The sequence below is a fragment of the Calonectris borealis genome, chromosome 1, assembly GCF_964195595.1.
Source record: "Calonectris borealis chromosome 1, bCalBor7.hap1.2, whole genome shotgun sequence".
NCBI lineage: Eukaryota > Metazoa > Chordata > Aves > Procellariiformes > Procellariidae > Calonectris > Calonectris borealis.
Genome location: NC_134312.1, coordinates 132,573,729 through 132,589,676, shown reverse-complemented (window position 1 = coordinate 132,589,676; position 15,948 = coordinate 132,573,729). Strand labels below are relative to the sequence as shown.

The window sequence follows — 15,948 nt, the reverse complement described above, 5'->3', positions numbered from 1 at the left end:
TGCATCCAGCTTCCACCACATGCAGCAACTGCGAGTGGCTATGGGTTTATCTGAGGCTTACTCTGACCCATACCGTCTGCCTGTCATCTCTTGATAAACTAATTACTGGCCAGTGATTATGATACAGCCATATCTCCTGCCTCGATGACGGGGAAGGAGGTACCAGCAGCTATGTTAGATGTTACCCCTTTCTGCCTTCTCTTTGCCACTGCAGTGGTAGGAGAGGTTGCAGCCAGCCAGCCCGTTGCATACACTGGATCTTTAATGAAGATGAGTTATCATTAACGTGGGGGTCCCTGCACAAGCCTTTGCAATGTAGCGCTCAGATGTCGCCATGACAAGCCTGGTAAAAAAGGCTTAGCTCTGCTGGCGGGCGTGAGGCCATCTGTCTGCATCCCACGCACCCACGCAGTGTTTCTTATGCCCATCAAGAAGAGCACACAGATGGCACTTCGTCGTGTGAAACCCATCTTGAGAAATGCAAGCAGCTAATAGTGAACAGCACAGGGCTTGCTTTTTCTCGAGCTGAAAAAGGGGCGAGGAGGGGGAATAGGGACTGTTTCAGAGGATGCTGGACAAGGCGAGGGAAGCCCTAGCCCCGCAGGGTGATGTGTGACACCCTGTAGGAAGGGCTGCTGTTTGCGAGCGGTCGTATAGCAGTCAGATAGCCCCCCTGCTTTTAGGGGCTCCGTGGCTTGAGTTTGCTCCCCCTGTTCTCTCCTTCCACCCATGTGATTGATCTTGCCTTGACTCTTTGCTTGTTCCTTTTCTCTCACAGGCCAGGGAAGGAGAAGTAGCCATTATAGATAAAGTTCTGGATAACCCAGCTTTGACGTCTAGAGACTTTCAAGAATGGAAACAAATGTACCTTGATCTCTTCATGGACATCTATCAAAGCAGCACCCCGAGGGACTCTGTTAATGGCTCATCAGAGGTTGATGTACTTATAGCCTCCTTAGCGCACACTCACTCCTACATTGAAACGCATGTATAGAGGTCTCTCTTTTTGTCCATTTGCTACAGTCTAGCCCTTTACTTAAGTGCATAAAGTAGTTTTTATATCAATATGGGGGACTTCTAGTAAATTATATTTTAATGTTACTCAGCTGTGTGACGTAAACCTTCAATGGTCAACAATACCATGTCTTTAATGAGGATTTGTATATTTTATATGCTACCAACTCTCTGCTTGTGTTTACCTTCTGTGAAATAACAAACGTGATCTTTAGCTATTCAAGAAAAATATTTAAAAGCATTTTTGGAAGACTGTGAGTTTCACGCAGGAAGTTCCACAAGCTAAAGGTTTTGTTATCGAAGGTCACTTTTACAATGATATTTTATATTATATAATTCCAGTATTGCATTGCATTTTTGGAGTGCAGGTACTATTTTGGTGGTGGGAGAAAACCAATTTTTGTATTTAATGAGAAACTCTAGGAGTTTTCTTAAATAACAGGGAAAAAGTGTCATGCGGTGGTTGTGTTTCAGTTTTGTCAAACACACAAAAGGGTGAAAATCAGCAGACAGAAATGACTAATGTGAATTTAAGTATCAAAAGGTTAGGTCTTATTTCCGTGTGCTTTTTTAAAGCCTGTTGCTAAGGTTTACCATCAGTGCAAAGGGATGCTGGTTTGTATTCTAATTAAGACCAAATCATGTGTTATTTGTCTCTTAATCACATTTGGTTGATTTCTTAAAAAATTAATCATGGTACTGTCATTTGGGCTGCTTTTGTACTGAAGGTTGCAGTGTAATGTGCCGATTTTGCAAAAGAGAAAATGTAGACTTTGAACATCCTTGATAGTGGCATTTCTCTTGCCCAGAAAAGCAGCAGTGGAAAAGGTTCCCAACGAAATGCTCCGAATCTGAGAGGCTTTGAAAATTCCCACAATAGAAAAGGAATGAATAGGATTTTTCAAGTACTCTCCTATGTGTTTTCTGAGCTGTGAAATTTGGCTGTATTGTATGCAGGGAAAATGTGTGATGGGAGCAGAGCTGAGCACAGAACCTGAAAAATAACCGAGGAGTAAAAAAGCCTCTGGTTTGCTTTTGAAGGGGAAGGAATGTCTCTGGGTGCTGCTGAGTTCACGAGCCAGTTAAAATGTTTTCAACTTCCATGAGATTTGAGATGTGCTGGAGACAACCCAGTGAATATGAGTAGAAATAGCTCCTTAGAGTTAGGCACATACCTGGAATAGGAAAGTGGGAGGGAAATCTTAAATCACGTGTTTACTTTTTTTGGGCTTATTTTCAAAAAGTGAACAGAGCATGACAAAATATTTCTGCTGCTTTTCAGTATTTTGCTGCATTCGTTAGGACTCACGACATGATTTAATAATGCTCATGTGAAAGGGAAAAGCCTCCTTTATACTTTTTACAGCGAGTTGTACTCTTACCCAACTTTAGACTATTGCCTGTACAGCTCAGTGAATGTACTTTAAACTTTATGAGCTCTGATATTTCCTGGCAGTTATATCCATGAAGGGGTGAAGGAAAGAATGGACAGATTTATTTTCTCTCTCCTTCTTTCTTTTTATTCCTCTCTCCCTCTTTTTCTCTCTTTCTCCCCTTTCTTTCTTTCTTTTTCTCTTTCTCTCCCTCTTTCTCTCTTTCTTTCTTGTTATTTTATTGCATTTGGATTGCAACTGTTTTGCAGATTTTGCACAATTGTACAGAAGAGTGGCCTTTCTGTAGCCCATTTTCAGTAATCCTATATTCAAGTCGATATAGATGACAAATCATGTATTAACGTTTGTATAGAATTCTGGATCCAGTGTAATATTTGTACCATTAGAAGAATATTGTTTGTATAAACTGGACATTTATCTACTGCATGGGTACTGACTTGTATATTAAATTTGTGAGGTTTTTGTAAATTTCTCTTAAAAAATGCTTGACTTGAAATGGGTTGTGCTATTGTTCCAAGCATTTAGATTCTCTTGCTATTGTTTTACTGGACCAAAAGTAAATATATTCATATAAAAAACTCTTTATATCTGATGGATGTATATGCACATTGTGTAGTTGATTCCTTGTCAAAACCAAGGCAGTTCAGAAGACTTAGATCTGTTGCTATGCAACAGCTATTCTGCCTGCACTTTACATGAGTAAAGTCAGCTTGATTGCTTTACAGGTGAAAATTAAGCATTACAGTTTTTTAAGCTAGTCTAGTGACAAAGAACACGTGTCCTATCCGTTGTGCTGCCTTCTTTTAAGACTATTAAATGTTCTTCTATATATATTTTTATTGTATTAACTCTCAGCCTAGAAGGGGAATACTGTAAAATGAAGTACAATAAATTTAGCTTTTAAATGAACATTTGTGACTCGAGATTCAATTTACTCCATACCAAAGTGATTCTGCGGCATCTGACCATTTTGCCTGCATTTCACAGATCCACGTACCTTAAAGTATCCCCACAATCCGTGTCCTCCAATTCTGCCAACGTGGCCAAAAAGAAGTAAGACTATTGCTGTTTCGGATGTAGGCAGACACTGACTAAAGACTTCTGAAAACCTTCAGTTACCTCCCTCCCCATTGTACTCTTTGATGAATGTAAACCTTTTTTTGACTGCAGGATTCTCTCATGTGCTAGTTCAACAGCTATGAACAATTTTACCGTTATGACCAGGTACGATAAAGCAGCGTATGCTACCGAGGTAGGAATCAAGGCATTAGTTGCAGCAAGTCTGGAATAACAACATTATTATTCTTAGAGTCTAGTAATATGTATACCCCCTCAGCTCTGGCCATCTAAACTAACACAAGGTTTGGATACAAAAGAAATGTACTGTGCCGGTAGTGTGCGCCTTTAAAATTATGCAAAATAAGCATCTGAAAGGCATGCTACGACAAAGGCTGCTCAGAGAGAAGTGGCTTCTTTGAAACAGTCACTGTTTTAACTTATGGCCATAACTGAGTCTACATATCAAAAAATCCATGCTTTCTGTCCAGTAATTTCATGCTGGTTAGCTAAGACATTCTTGCTTAGTATGTAGCATTTCAAATAATACCTTTTCCTTGGCAGTACTTATTATTAGTTCTCGTAGGCATCAATTTTCTAGTCTTTATACAACTCACTTTCATTTTTCTTAGCCATAGCATAAAAATTCAATAGCACTTACCAGCTGGGAAAATTACCTCTGATTAAGAAAACAGAAAAGATGGATTATATTTTTAACCTTTGAAAAATCTGACTTGCAAAACCTATTAATTGCTGTCTAGGTATTATTCTTCAAAAGTCAAGGATTACAATTCTCGCTCATCGCCTCTAAAGCGCTACTTGCTACATCCTTCCTCAGTGAGATCGGCTTCCAGTTCTATAAATCCCAGCACCTTTTCCCATGCTGGAGCCAGACTTCCTTGCCTTTTTCCGCAACCGTTTGGCTTATCAAAGCAAAACCTCCACTCTCTCACGTTCAGTGCCATTGCAATTTTCTTCTTCTTCTCCAGGACCCCCTTGCTGGCTCATCTCTTGGGATGATTATTCCACAGCACGTGAGCTCAGTGGTTTGACGGCCTCTTCTGCTGGCTGTCGCTGTCCTGCTCATCGGCCAGTTCAGAGAGTTGCAGCACCGCGCACTGCAGCCCACACCAAGGCAAGGGGGCTTTGCAGATCTCTTCCCAGCCATCGTTGTCGATGTCGTAGCCAACCACGTCTTGCGTGGGGACTTCTCGTGAGTTTTGCCATTTCTTTCCCCCGATAAGAAGAGCCGTTTCCTCTACCACTGCCAGGCCATAGCAAAATCGATCATAGATCAGCGGTCTTAACCGAGTCCACCGGTTTTGGTCGGGGTCGTATCTTTCTATTTCAGAGAACGGTTCATATAATCCTAAAAAGGTGAATATGGCTTCTCTGATTGTTGCCATCTGATGCCCGAACCGAGCAATGCTCATGGGGGCTTGTTTCACCCACTGCCCTTCAGGGGAGCTCAGAGAATATACGTCCTTGCTTGTGTTGGCTGGGTCTGAGTACTTGCCGCCCGAGATGTATATAGTATTCTTGCAAATGGCACTGGCATGGCCATGTATCTTGCACGGCAATTCCCTGGCCTTCGTCCACCTGTCCCTGCTGATGTCGTAGACTTCCACAGACGAATGCAGCGACCCATCCTCACCCCTTCCACCAATGGCAAAGATATCCTTGCCTAGGACACAACAAGAAAACTGGCTTCTCTTTTCCAGCATGCCCGTGATTTGGGTCCACGTGTTAAATCTCGGATCATAACGATGGACCTTGTTCGTAACCGATAAGACCTTTTCGGTTTTAGCATCACCCGGGACACCACTTTCTATCTCCCCACCCAAGACATAGAGGAAGTTCCCCACCACGCACACGCTGTGGTTCTGCACCATGTCCCGCACCTGAGTGAGAGCTCGCCATTTGTGATTGTAAACGTCGAAGGCCACCACATCGGAGACGAGCCCCTCGCTTGCCGTCCCTCCCCCCAGCAGAATGATCCGAGTTTTCTGGTTCCTCAGCGTGGTGGACTTATCCTGCAGGACAGGCTGTTTGAAAACAGATGTATGGTAATTTATTGCTTTAATGATCAAGCACTTAATACCGGCGGAGAGGGGCACTTCTGACTGTGTGTAGGATTTTCTCAGCTCTTCCACCGGGATGAGGCCGTATCTTATGTGCTCCAAAAGGCTGCTTGCATGAGCCAGCCTGGATTTATCCTGCTTCAGCCACAGCAGCACAAGATTCAACAGGCGGGTTTCTTTCACCATGGGGAGATCTGGTGATTCAACCACTGTTAGCAAAGACCTGAAGTTCAGCTCGAGCAGTCCTGTCAAATCCAAGTCCAGCAGCTTCCAGAGGTTATTGACAATGTATTTGTCCGTTGCTGCTAAGGCATCCGGCAGGTAGAACTTCCTGGCCACGTTGGCGGAGAAGCAGCAGTTTTCCAAGGCAAGATTGTTAACTAAGTACTGATTGCAGAGGCCGATAGCATCAGTCACTTGCAAGTAGCTTGCAGCTTCCAAGGTATCCTCCAGGCTTTCAAAGGAAAGGGGCAACAAGGAAGTGTAAATGAAATCCAGGACGTGCTGGAGACCGGTGGGTGAGACGACTTGCAGGTGAATTACACTGGCTTTAGACTCTTGGGTATAACTTTTGAACATGGCTCGGAAATAGTCGCTGGAGCATGCCAACAAGGACTTGTGTGCAGGAAACTCGTTCTCCTTCACTTTCAGCAAAATATCGCACAGAAAGCCCTCTGATCTCAGGGTCTGGTACTGGGCGAGCACGGCGGTGCCGTGTGCTTTGCAGTAGGAGAGGAAGTAGCTCATGGTAGGCAATGCAATGCTTTACCCTTGAGTTATGAAAGCTAAAATGCAATTAGATATTGAAACAGCTGCCCTGCTCAACAGCCATTGCTTGAATGCCCACCAGACCTCCAGCTGTTAGAGACAAGCCCAACCAAAAAAAAAAATAATCAGTCTCTTGCCTGGCATAGCGGGACAGTTAGTAGATTCACAGTGAATTCAATGCATTCCTTTATAGAAAAAACAGCTGAATGTCATAGCAGCTGTAGGATGCTTACTTTTCTCGCCTCCATCGCCTGTGCAAGGATGAATGGTCCACGGCTGTGCTGAGCACTTGCTTGGCTGGCCATCAGGTGACAGATGAGGGAGCTAGATCACAATCCCAACAAATGACACTTTGTGTCTGCTCAGCCGTCGCCCTCGACCCTTCTTGCTCCGCAGGCAGATCAAATAGATCCTCTCTGGCTGCCAGCGCATGGCTCTGAGCAGACACAGACGAGAAGGGAGCCTTTTCTCCTCTCTTGTTTGTGTTTCAAACTCAGATAAGTTTAGACCTCGCCACCCCTGGGACAGCAGCCCCCTTTTCATCCGCTTTTTGCACTCTCTCAGGAAGCCGCAGCCGAAGATCAAATCAGCGCCCGGGGGTTATTACGTGAAGATTTTCTAAGCCCATAAATCTTTGCCTGGCAGGCACTAAGACAACCAAAATATCGTGATTAGTCACTGGTTCTATTTGACATGCATTTCTGGGCTCTCTGCTTCACATGACACCGCCATAACTCACAGCTACCAGAATAGCCACAGGCGCATCCCTCGTCCCCCCTGCCCGGGACCCGACCCCAGGCGGGTGAGCAAAGGGGCCAGGGACCGGGCAGACGGAGGAGCTTCCACCGACAGCCGCAGCCAGAGCAGCTGACTTGGGCTGACCTGGCTGGAAATCACAAGGGTAACACATTCGCACAAAGCGGTGACAAAAATAGATTCCCCCAGTTCGGCCGTAATAAACAGAAATCTGTTTATAGCGGAGGTTTTGCATAATCGTGCTCTCGGTTACCAGCTGGGAACAAACCCCCGGGGATGGGCCGGAGCTGACTCGCTCAGCTTGCTCACTTTCCGTTTGTCCCAATTAGAAGCACGTATATGGGGATTATCCCTGATTTACACCCGGGCCCTTCAGGGTCTAAATTCTACCAGGAATAGTAGCTCTGGGCGGGCTACACATTCTGACCTCTTGAAGCTTGCTTTTCTTTTTCTTTTTTTTTTTTCCCTGTGTAACTCTGAGTGGAGGTGTTCCAGAATCTCCTCCTGACACCTTTCTTTCCAGGTCAAACATGCTCAGGACTTGCACACCTTGACAGGGTTAATAAACGCCAGACCTTTTTGCTGCATCATGAGCCAGCAGACCTGGGGACAGAGGAGGATCCCTCAAGACTGAAAAATTTCACCTTTTGCTTAAGCAAAGGTAAAGACTTTTTACTGTTTTTGCTTATATTTATTTATGCGATGTCATGAAATTCTGGCTCACCCCTGTGGTCGAGGGGTGTTTGGGAGCTGACTGGGTCCTAACGTGGATCATGCATGTCGTGCGACTGTTCTAGTGACCCTAAACTGTCTTGCTAAGCAGACTGATACCTACATATGCTCTGTTCTGTTTGTGGGGAAGGACTCCAAAAACATTGTTCTTCATTGCTGTATAGCTCTGAAAATTGATTTACTGCTTGATCCACTTTCCATCATGACATTATAGACCATAAATCAGGATCTTGCTAAAAAGTCTTCCCCCTTGCTGGCAAAATGACATGTACGGGCAGTGGGGATGAAGGAGGAAAGGGATGCCTGGTTTCTTCTCCCAGTGGCTTTGCCTATGTCCATGCTGGGACAACTCTAAAGTATTTCAGATGTTGTTAGCAAAGCTGTGCAGTTGAGTCCAAGCTTCTGGTTTGATGCTTTTCCTATTTTGGACAAACCAGAGACCGGGTACCTCTGTCACCCCTCGGCAGTCATGCATACTGGTGATGAGGCACCAGGCCTTAAATGCTCCCACTCCTGAAGATACTGCTTTCCCCAGTTTAACCCCATAAGGTACCAGATTTCAATAACACGAGGTGCACATAAACCTCCACTGTTTCAAAACAGCAAGCCGGCGTTGCGCTATTGCACTTTCCCCAGGAGACTGAGCGGTGAGCGCAGGGGAGCATGGGGGCTGTGCTTTCAGCGCAGGATTGAGTTTGAGGAGCGTTTCTGCAGCAGTTCTGGCATAAGCAAGTCCTGGCACCACGTCCTCTTCACCAACAGTCCTTGTCCTCCATCAGCCCTTCGCCTGTGCTGCCATGATTGCTGAGTCTGGGGGCTGGGAGGTGACACAACCAGGAATGAATGCTCAGAGGCAAGTGGGAGGAAACCCAAAAATACAACAGCAGAGAGGTCTCTGCAGCCCGGATCAGGTCCTCAGCCTCCCTCACTTCGTGGCCTCCCAAGCAGATGTAGTGCCCCAACCCAGGGCGCAGCAGACGCAAGCCACTGGCTGGGCAGGCAGCTGGAGACCCACCACCGGGAGAGACCCTTGGTACATGGCACCCACCCGATGCACAGCAACTGGACTGGTCTTCTCTCGTTGAGCCATGGCCAACAGCCCCCCAGCGCTGGTAAAGTGCTACATGCACGATGGTAAGCCATAGAAGCTGGGACTGAGGACGCATAATTAATTAAATCCTAATTCCCCTGGATCCAGATGTGCCAGAAAGGGGTCAGAGATGTGGCTTGGGCGACTGTGGGCATTGCCAGCAGCAGGCAAAACACGCTCGCTCCCCCCATCAAGCGATGCACTCGCAGGCAAAGGCGCCGTGCCTTTTCCTCTCCCTCAGCAGGGCCGGGCCAGACGCTGCCCCGGCCCGCACCGGTCCTGCTGGCAGCTGTAAGGTACCAGCACAGCACCGACCACGGGCACTGTAACCTCAGAGAGGCCAAATGAGGCTCAGGCTGAACATCCGTGCCTGTGCCCAGGGATGCCGTGTTAACCAATCTGGTTGTGCATCACTTGCTCTCCAAAGGAATTCTGCGCACGGGCTGCAGTTTATGCAGGTCAGTTGCCAGCTGGTTACAGTGCGTTGCCACAGGAGCCGGCGCTGATTTAACTGAACTGATTTAATATCAGTACCGGATAAGCAGGTCCTATAATTGTATGCAGATTTGCTGTGCGATTCCCTCTCAGACCTACTTCATCTTCATGGCAATCCAGCCAATGGAAATAGTAAGAATCATGATCCTTATAAAGCTGTTTATTTGCCCAGAGATTTTTTTTTCTTTCACTTACAATTGAAATAAAGCCAAATCCTTTCCAGTCCCTTGCTCCGGAGTGACAAAAAAAGATTATCATTATCGAAACGAGGTTTCTCCCTGCTCCGCTTTTAGGCAGTTAGCTTTGTCTAATGAGGGAGCCTACTCAGCCACTACCCTCCCTTGTCAACAGACAAATTATCTCCAGACGGCAGCTCGGCTCTTCGGCACCTTTGGAGGAATATTTAATGCCCATCAGCAAGAGAGCAGGCAGTGACTAAACCGCTAACTTATGTATCTCAGGAATAGACCTAGCACTAGGTGGGATGCAGTCAAGCCATGATCTTATTTTTCTCAGCTGTAATTTGGAAGATCAGATCTAATGTTTGACTCACTAGATGGTGCTTAAAATTAGGGAAACATTAGTGTTTCAATGATATATGATTTGCTGGGAACAGATAATACATTTTTAATCATGTGCATCATTTAGACTTTAAATTAGATTGAGATTTCAGGCTTTTAGTATATTTTCTGTTGAAACCATTGCTATACTACAGTAGACAGCCTGCAATAAAAAAGAATATTCAGAATTGTGTTGTGAAAAATGTTGGCTCCCATTTACTGCAGTTATTGCAGTTATTCTTTTTCCTAAACAAAGCTGAAAAATGGCCTGAATTGCAATGCTGTGTTCAGTGTAATCTTGCAAGTAGGCCATCAGTTAATAAACAATTCAATTACCATTGTAAATTTTCCCCATTATTTTTTTAAGAGTAAAGTTATAAAAAGAGTTGTACAAGTAAAATTAGGCTCATTAGTAACAAGTGGCTTACTGTAAAATATTCATTACAAAAAACCACAGCGGAGGATTTCTAAGCTACACTTTGTTCCAGAAGAAATCAGTGCAGTCCAGAGGACCATAGAGCAAACGCTTCAGATGCTTGGTAATGTACCGCATGAACAAATACAGCAAAAGTGAACCAAATGATGAATGAAATAAGAATGGTGTAGCATATAGGTTTTCTAGAAACTACTAATCAGAAAGATCGTATTGATTTGAGTTGTCTTGTAAAAATCATTGGACTAGAGTCTTTACTTCATCCCTGAATAGTCATTCACAATAGTATTATTTGGGTCACTCCATCTATTTAAAGCAAAGGGTGTTTAGCCCGGGAAAGCAGTCTTTAAGAACAAGACAGTAAGAGGGAGGAATTTTCTTGCAGCTAAAAGCAACGTATGGTGAGATCACGTCTGTGTACAAAAGCGCAGGAGCAAGTTACCGGCTTGGATGAGGTGGGCTGAGGCCGTGAGGTTTCCATTTTGGCAGGGGGAGGCTGGGGACGCATGTGGCTTTAAGCACTTCTGTGTGTGAAGGAGACGGACGTGCCCGCAGGACACTGCCCCCCATGAGCTGGGGAGCAGGAAATCAGGGCAGGGCAGGGCAGGGCACCCCCCAGCCCGCCGGAGGGGTCTGCACACCCTCGGCACACCGTATCCACCCATGTGCCACCTAGGAAGGGGCTGCGGCCGGGGAGGATGCTGGCAAGAAACTTTGGCTGAGTGCAAGCCTCCGTCTGCCACTGGGGAGGAGACGAGGTTTGGTGTGACCAGGAGTCAGAGCAGGGATCCCGGCCAAAGCCTGCTGCAAGGCCGTGTCTGCTAAGCCATGGCTACGTGGCAGTTTTCTGTGGTTTTGTGGAAAAAGAAGAGGAAAGGAGGGAATACCATTGGCACACCTGGGTTGGGGGTGGCATGCCCCAGTTGGGTTACGCGAGCAGTAACTACACCGACGTGAGAAAGCATCCTGTGTCAAACTGTGAAAGGCAACATGAAATAACAGTCTTTCAATCAGCCTGTGCCTCATTTGTTTTCTCCTCCTTTTCTTCAGGTTCTCTTTCGTTCGCCTCCCATGAAGACAGATGTTGTTATGGCTTCCATTGCTCTCTCAGTGCGTTAGACGTGAGCTTCCCCGGTGAATAAAAAACAAGTTGGGAAAGTTTTTAGCTTGGGTTCCTGTTTCAGAGCGACTGCAGTGGGATGAGTCAGGCAATGCAGCTGCAGGATAACGAAGGTGAACGTGTATTTTAACGAGCCCATTTCAGAGCAGATGTACTAATGGCCTTCACAACGCTTCACAGTGGAGGGAAGGTTTCACCTGCTGCTTGGGGGGTCTGTCTGCTCTTCTGCTGGTCTGGTGGCACTGGACATGCTCTGCATTGAGCCCTCGCTTTCCCCCCTGGGCAGCCAGCGCTGCCCGTGCTGCAGCTGGGGCAGAGAGGGACCCGCAGCCCCTGCCCGGGGGTGCCTTCGCGCTGCGTCCAGCTCAGGGCTGCTCAGAGACCGTGGTGGCTGCTGACTTTGCACGGTAAGGACACGTATAGCCCTAGCTGAAGCTGCTCTGCTCACAGGTCACTTCTGCATGTGTGGAGGCCCCCTTGCTATAAAAGGAACATTTCTGATGCCCCTGAAGCCCTCCTGCCTCCCCAAGGCCTTGTGGCTGGTTGAACTGGGTTCCCAAGCTTTATTTGCTTTATTTAACAAAAGCTGCAGTTTTGGGCTGTACGACCACTAACTGCAGGAGAGCTGGGTCTTGCCCTTCTGTCTGTGGCTGGATATGCCCAGCAGCTCCCAGCCCTGCCCCTGCTGCAGATAGCCCAGTCCACCCTGATGTGGTTTCTGTGCTCCTAGGGATACATGTACCCGGTACAAAACCAGTATAACCGGGATCCACACCTCAGATCTAAGAAAATGATAAGGAAATGGAGACTGGCTCCCCATGTTGCAATGGTCTCTTAATGCATTTACTTGTAATTAGAACTGGGATTTGTTTTTATAGGGATAGAAATGTAAGGAACAACCAGTGCTCTGGGACCACAGAGGAGAAAACACAAATGACATTTTCCTCTATTAGGACACCATATAGATGAAGTAAAGCTAAGAGCCTTCCTGGAGTTTGCTGCAGACTGCAGAGGTCTCTCTGAAATCAAGGTGCTTTTCACATAAGCTAGTTAGGATTCAGCTCTTCCATCCTCTTCCATTCCCTAATTCACATTCAAGCAAATGCTCTCTAAAATATAGACTGTTGCTTAGCGAAGTAAAGGTTACAGTGTAACCAGCTGCTGTTAGTGCTGTTACTCTATGAGCTAATGAGAGCCTGATGTCCGCACTCAATTGATCACTAAACCTGTTCCTAGAATCTGTACGCTATTTCATCATCGTCATCGTCATTGTAGCAGCAGCAGCATGTTACCTAGTGACCCCGGAGTCGGTCCCTCCATGGTCTGCAACTCTCAGGCTTACCCTTGGGACTGAGGGGATTGCACCTGCACCTGCTGATCCTATTCCCTTTGCTCACAAGCACTCAGGTGCGAGAGTGGGAGAGACCGCTAAGGAGAGCACCCAAGCCCTTGCACCGGGTGAAGTGCAGCTGGAATGAATTGCGCGTGCTGAATGATGGATGGCAAACCACCAAGTTTGTAGAGGGCTTTTTGCCTTAGTGACTTCTGACTGAATAAAGTCATGCTGGAGTATGGCAAAGGCATTGATGGGATGTGTTTTATTCACCTTCCTAATCTTCATGAGTTACTGAATGGTGCGTGACCAGCAAGCCTCACCGATCATTTGTCAGGCTGAGCTCAGAGCCAGTCCATCGTGGTATAAGGTACCGGTGGACCTACTCACCAAACAGGGAGAGAGACATCTCCCTCCAGACTAGACACAGTCTCTAAATTCCACTCCTGGAAGAAACTTCTAGGGTAGTTATAGGAACTGGACTGCATATGTCAAGTTTTTCTCTGAAGGACAGAGTCCTGGCACACCATGGCTTCAGTCATCTCCCCTCTTCCCCTGGTATGAACTGGATGCATACTGGGCATGCGTATAAGCTGTGGATAGCGGTCAGCCAAACCCCTCATCCCCAAGGCACTCTCCAAGAACTAATGTACTATGAGCTAATTTTTATTAATTTTTATTTAGAGTTCTTGTACCAGCATCAATGCAAATATTGACTTCCTCATGGAAATGCAAGGGTTTGCCTGCCCAGAAAAAACACATAGTCTACTTAAACCAGCTTGAAAGGCTGTAGAACTGTTCAGCAAGGTCTCATCTGCCTAGATCAAGGATTGACATAAGTGACTTTCGAAGAGAGTGAACATAGCTAGCCCATGCTCTGAGCCCCAGCGGTATGCACCTGGCACGACAGTGCAGCATCATTTTCTTGGTACAGTGGCAGCGTTTTCAAGGGACCTTTGGATTTTGCCTGAAGTGGAAAAGTCGTCGCCGTATGTTAGCTCTTCTGCCACACCAAAGAAATGAAATTGTAGACGGGTAAAGAGAAAAGCATAGGGCAGATGGACCTGAAACCTATGAAAGCCTTTGGGGGGAAACATAAAGTTCAAAATGCCTAAGAACAAACCACCTTCCCAATATCTGTCCATTGGTCTCCCAGGTGGCCCATCTCTCAAGGACACTAGGTGACTCTCAGCAGAACCATGGGACTTGTCTGACATTAGAAGTCAGCAGCCCGTGGACAGGCCGCTCCAGCGTTGCTGAGGTACCAAGCAATGCACCCAGGGTAAGCACATGCCCTCCTGAGGGATGCAGATCAGCCGGAGATGCCCTTTCAGGTGGACTGGCAAAATTCCTCCTGCAGTAAAGAGACAGTGCTCTTTTGGGGTGAGGGTGGAGAAGATGCTTCAACAGGTTGCCATGCTTCTTCCAGAAAATCCAGAGTCCTCACTCACACAAAACTAGTCCAGTTGCATCCTCCTTCTCTGTTTGCAGAGGAAGCCCTGATGCCTAGGAATCTCCTCTGATCCTGACAGCGGTCATATCAAAGGGGAGGATGCAAAGGAGAGCTGGAGTTAAATGAGAAATATGGTTAAATGGAGCTACCATACAATGGTGTAAATTTGATATCCTACCACTGAAAAGGAGAGGAGATTAAAAATAAATGTACATGCTTCAAATTCTTTAAACTTACAAATAATGACATTGCTAGTACTTTCTGGAGGTGGTGCAATGACAGCAATACAGTAGTTTAGGTCAACATCGACCATCTTGACAGGGTACAACCATAGCTTTCCTACCTTCTGGCCTCTTCCAGTCTTCCTCTTCACTGAACTATGATCCAAAAAGCAAGTTACTGCAAAAAAAATGTCCTTAATTTGCACTATGGAAATGACAAATCTGGTCAGAGGAAACCTGATTTTAAAAGGTAAGTAGGTTTATATATGCAGAGGAGTAGATAATCTCTGTGCCTACACCTTCATTTAGCTCACAGTAACACAGAATGTGCCTACGGCCCTGGTAAAAAAAAAAAATTACTATGTTAGCTTCACAAACTAGGCCTGAGACAGACTTCCAGCCCATCACTATGCAGGGAGCTATTGTGCGCTGCTAGTATAGCACTTCCATTACAGTAGCTAAGCCAAAGCTTTTAAAAGATAGATTGCAGTAAGTATATTCTCCCATACTTCCCAACATCAGCACCCTAACATCATTCCCAAGGCTGGATGATTACACTCCCTTGAAAAGAAAACAAGTTCAGGAGATGCCTTGAAATAGCCATATCCACTCACTTCTGACACCCACCAGCTGTACGTGTAAAATAATAAGCAATCTACGCAAACAAACTGCACACCCTGATATTTCTATTACTCCTGACTATGGTTAAGAGGCTGTAAGTAGAAATAATAAAAAGAAAATGAAAGCAATCACCATACAAATCACCTGTCCATTTTTCCCCAAGTGGGTTTATTTACCTTTGACAAAACAAAACAGCTGTTGAAAGTCTGACAGATCTTCTGCAGGGGCTTATATTTTGCAATTTTCTTCAAATGAGCTTTGTAATCTAATAAGTATTTTCCAGTTCAAAGTTTACAGAGTTGTATGGAAATAGGGGCTGGTTTTGATTCCGTTGAAGCCAATAGGAATTTTGCCATCAACTCTGGTACAAGCAGGAATGCAACGTTCTTAGCATAAAGAAGTTTTGGGGGCCAAAGTGTCTGTCTCAGCTTAATTTTTCAGCCTTGCATACCAGCTTTCTCACCTGATATGCAGGGCATATTCAGCTCCCAATGGTCCTATTGGAATAAAGGTTGTATTAAAGGTCAGACCCTTTACAGTTGAGCCCCTCATCTGCCATAGAAGAGAGCCTGATGAGCTTCTACATAGGGCACGTTATTTTTAATGTGTTAACTCTTGATGTGCAGACATTACATTGGCGGTCTGTATGGGGTGAGCAGGCCCTGGTGAGCAAGGCTGAAGAAGGGCAGCAATAATCTCTGCTCAGACGCTCCCGTGCCGTAGCCTTCTCTGACGCTTTAGGGAGCAGGGTCTTCAGCCACCAGTGTTGCATGGCTGCCCTTGCTGTCGCTACTGCTGATTTCACTTGGATTACTTCAGCA

General features: G+C 45.9%; 2 protein-coding genes across 2 annotated transcripts in view; one reads left to right on the top strand and one right to left on the bottom strand.

Annotated features, from left to right (window-relative positions):
- The window catches only part of CNKSR2 (connector enhancer of kinase suppressor of Ras 2), a 223,333-nt gene extending 222,339 nt beyond the window's left edge, over window positions 1-994 (top strand). Inside the window, exon 22 of the mRNA XM_075139373.1 lies at window positions 779-994. Within this exon, the coding sequence (XP_074995474.1) occupies window positions 779-994 (216 nt within the window). The remainder of the gene's footprint in view (window positions 1-778) is intronic.
- A 1,324-nt stretch (window positions 995-2,318) lies between these two features.
- Window positions 2,319-6,863, bottom strand: KLHL34 (kelch like family member 34). Its single transcript, XM_075134515.1, has one exon. It carries the CDS (start codon window positions 6,290-6,292, stop codon window positions 4,505-4,507), a length of 1,788 nt encoding a protein of 595 aa, XP_074990616.1. The 5' UTR covers window positions 6,293-6,863; the 3' UTR covers window positions 2,319-4,504.
- Between the last annotated feature and the right edge of the window lie 9,085 nt (window positions 6,864-15,948).

Coding starts and splice junctions, on each gene's coding strand:
- KLHL34 (XM_075134515.1), bottom strand. CDS start 6,292: ATGAGCTACTTCCTCTCCTACTGCAAAGCACACGGCACCGCCGTGCTC.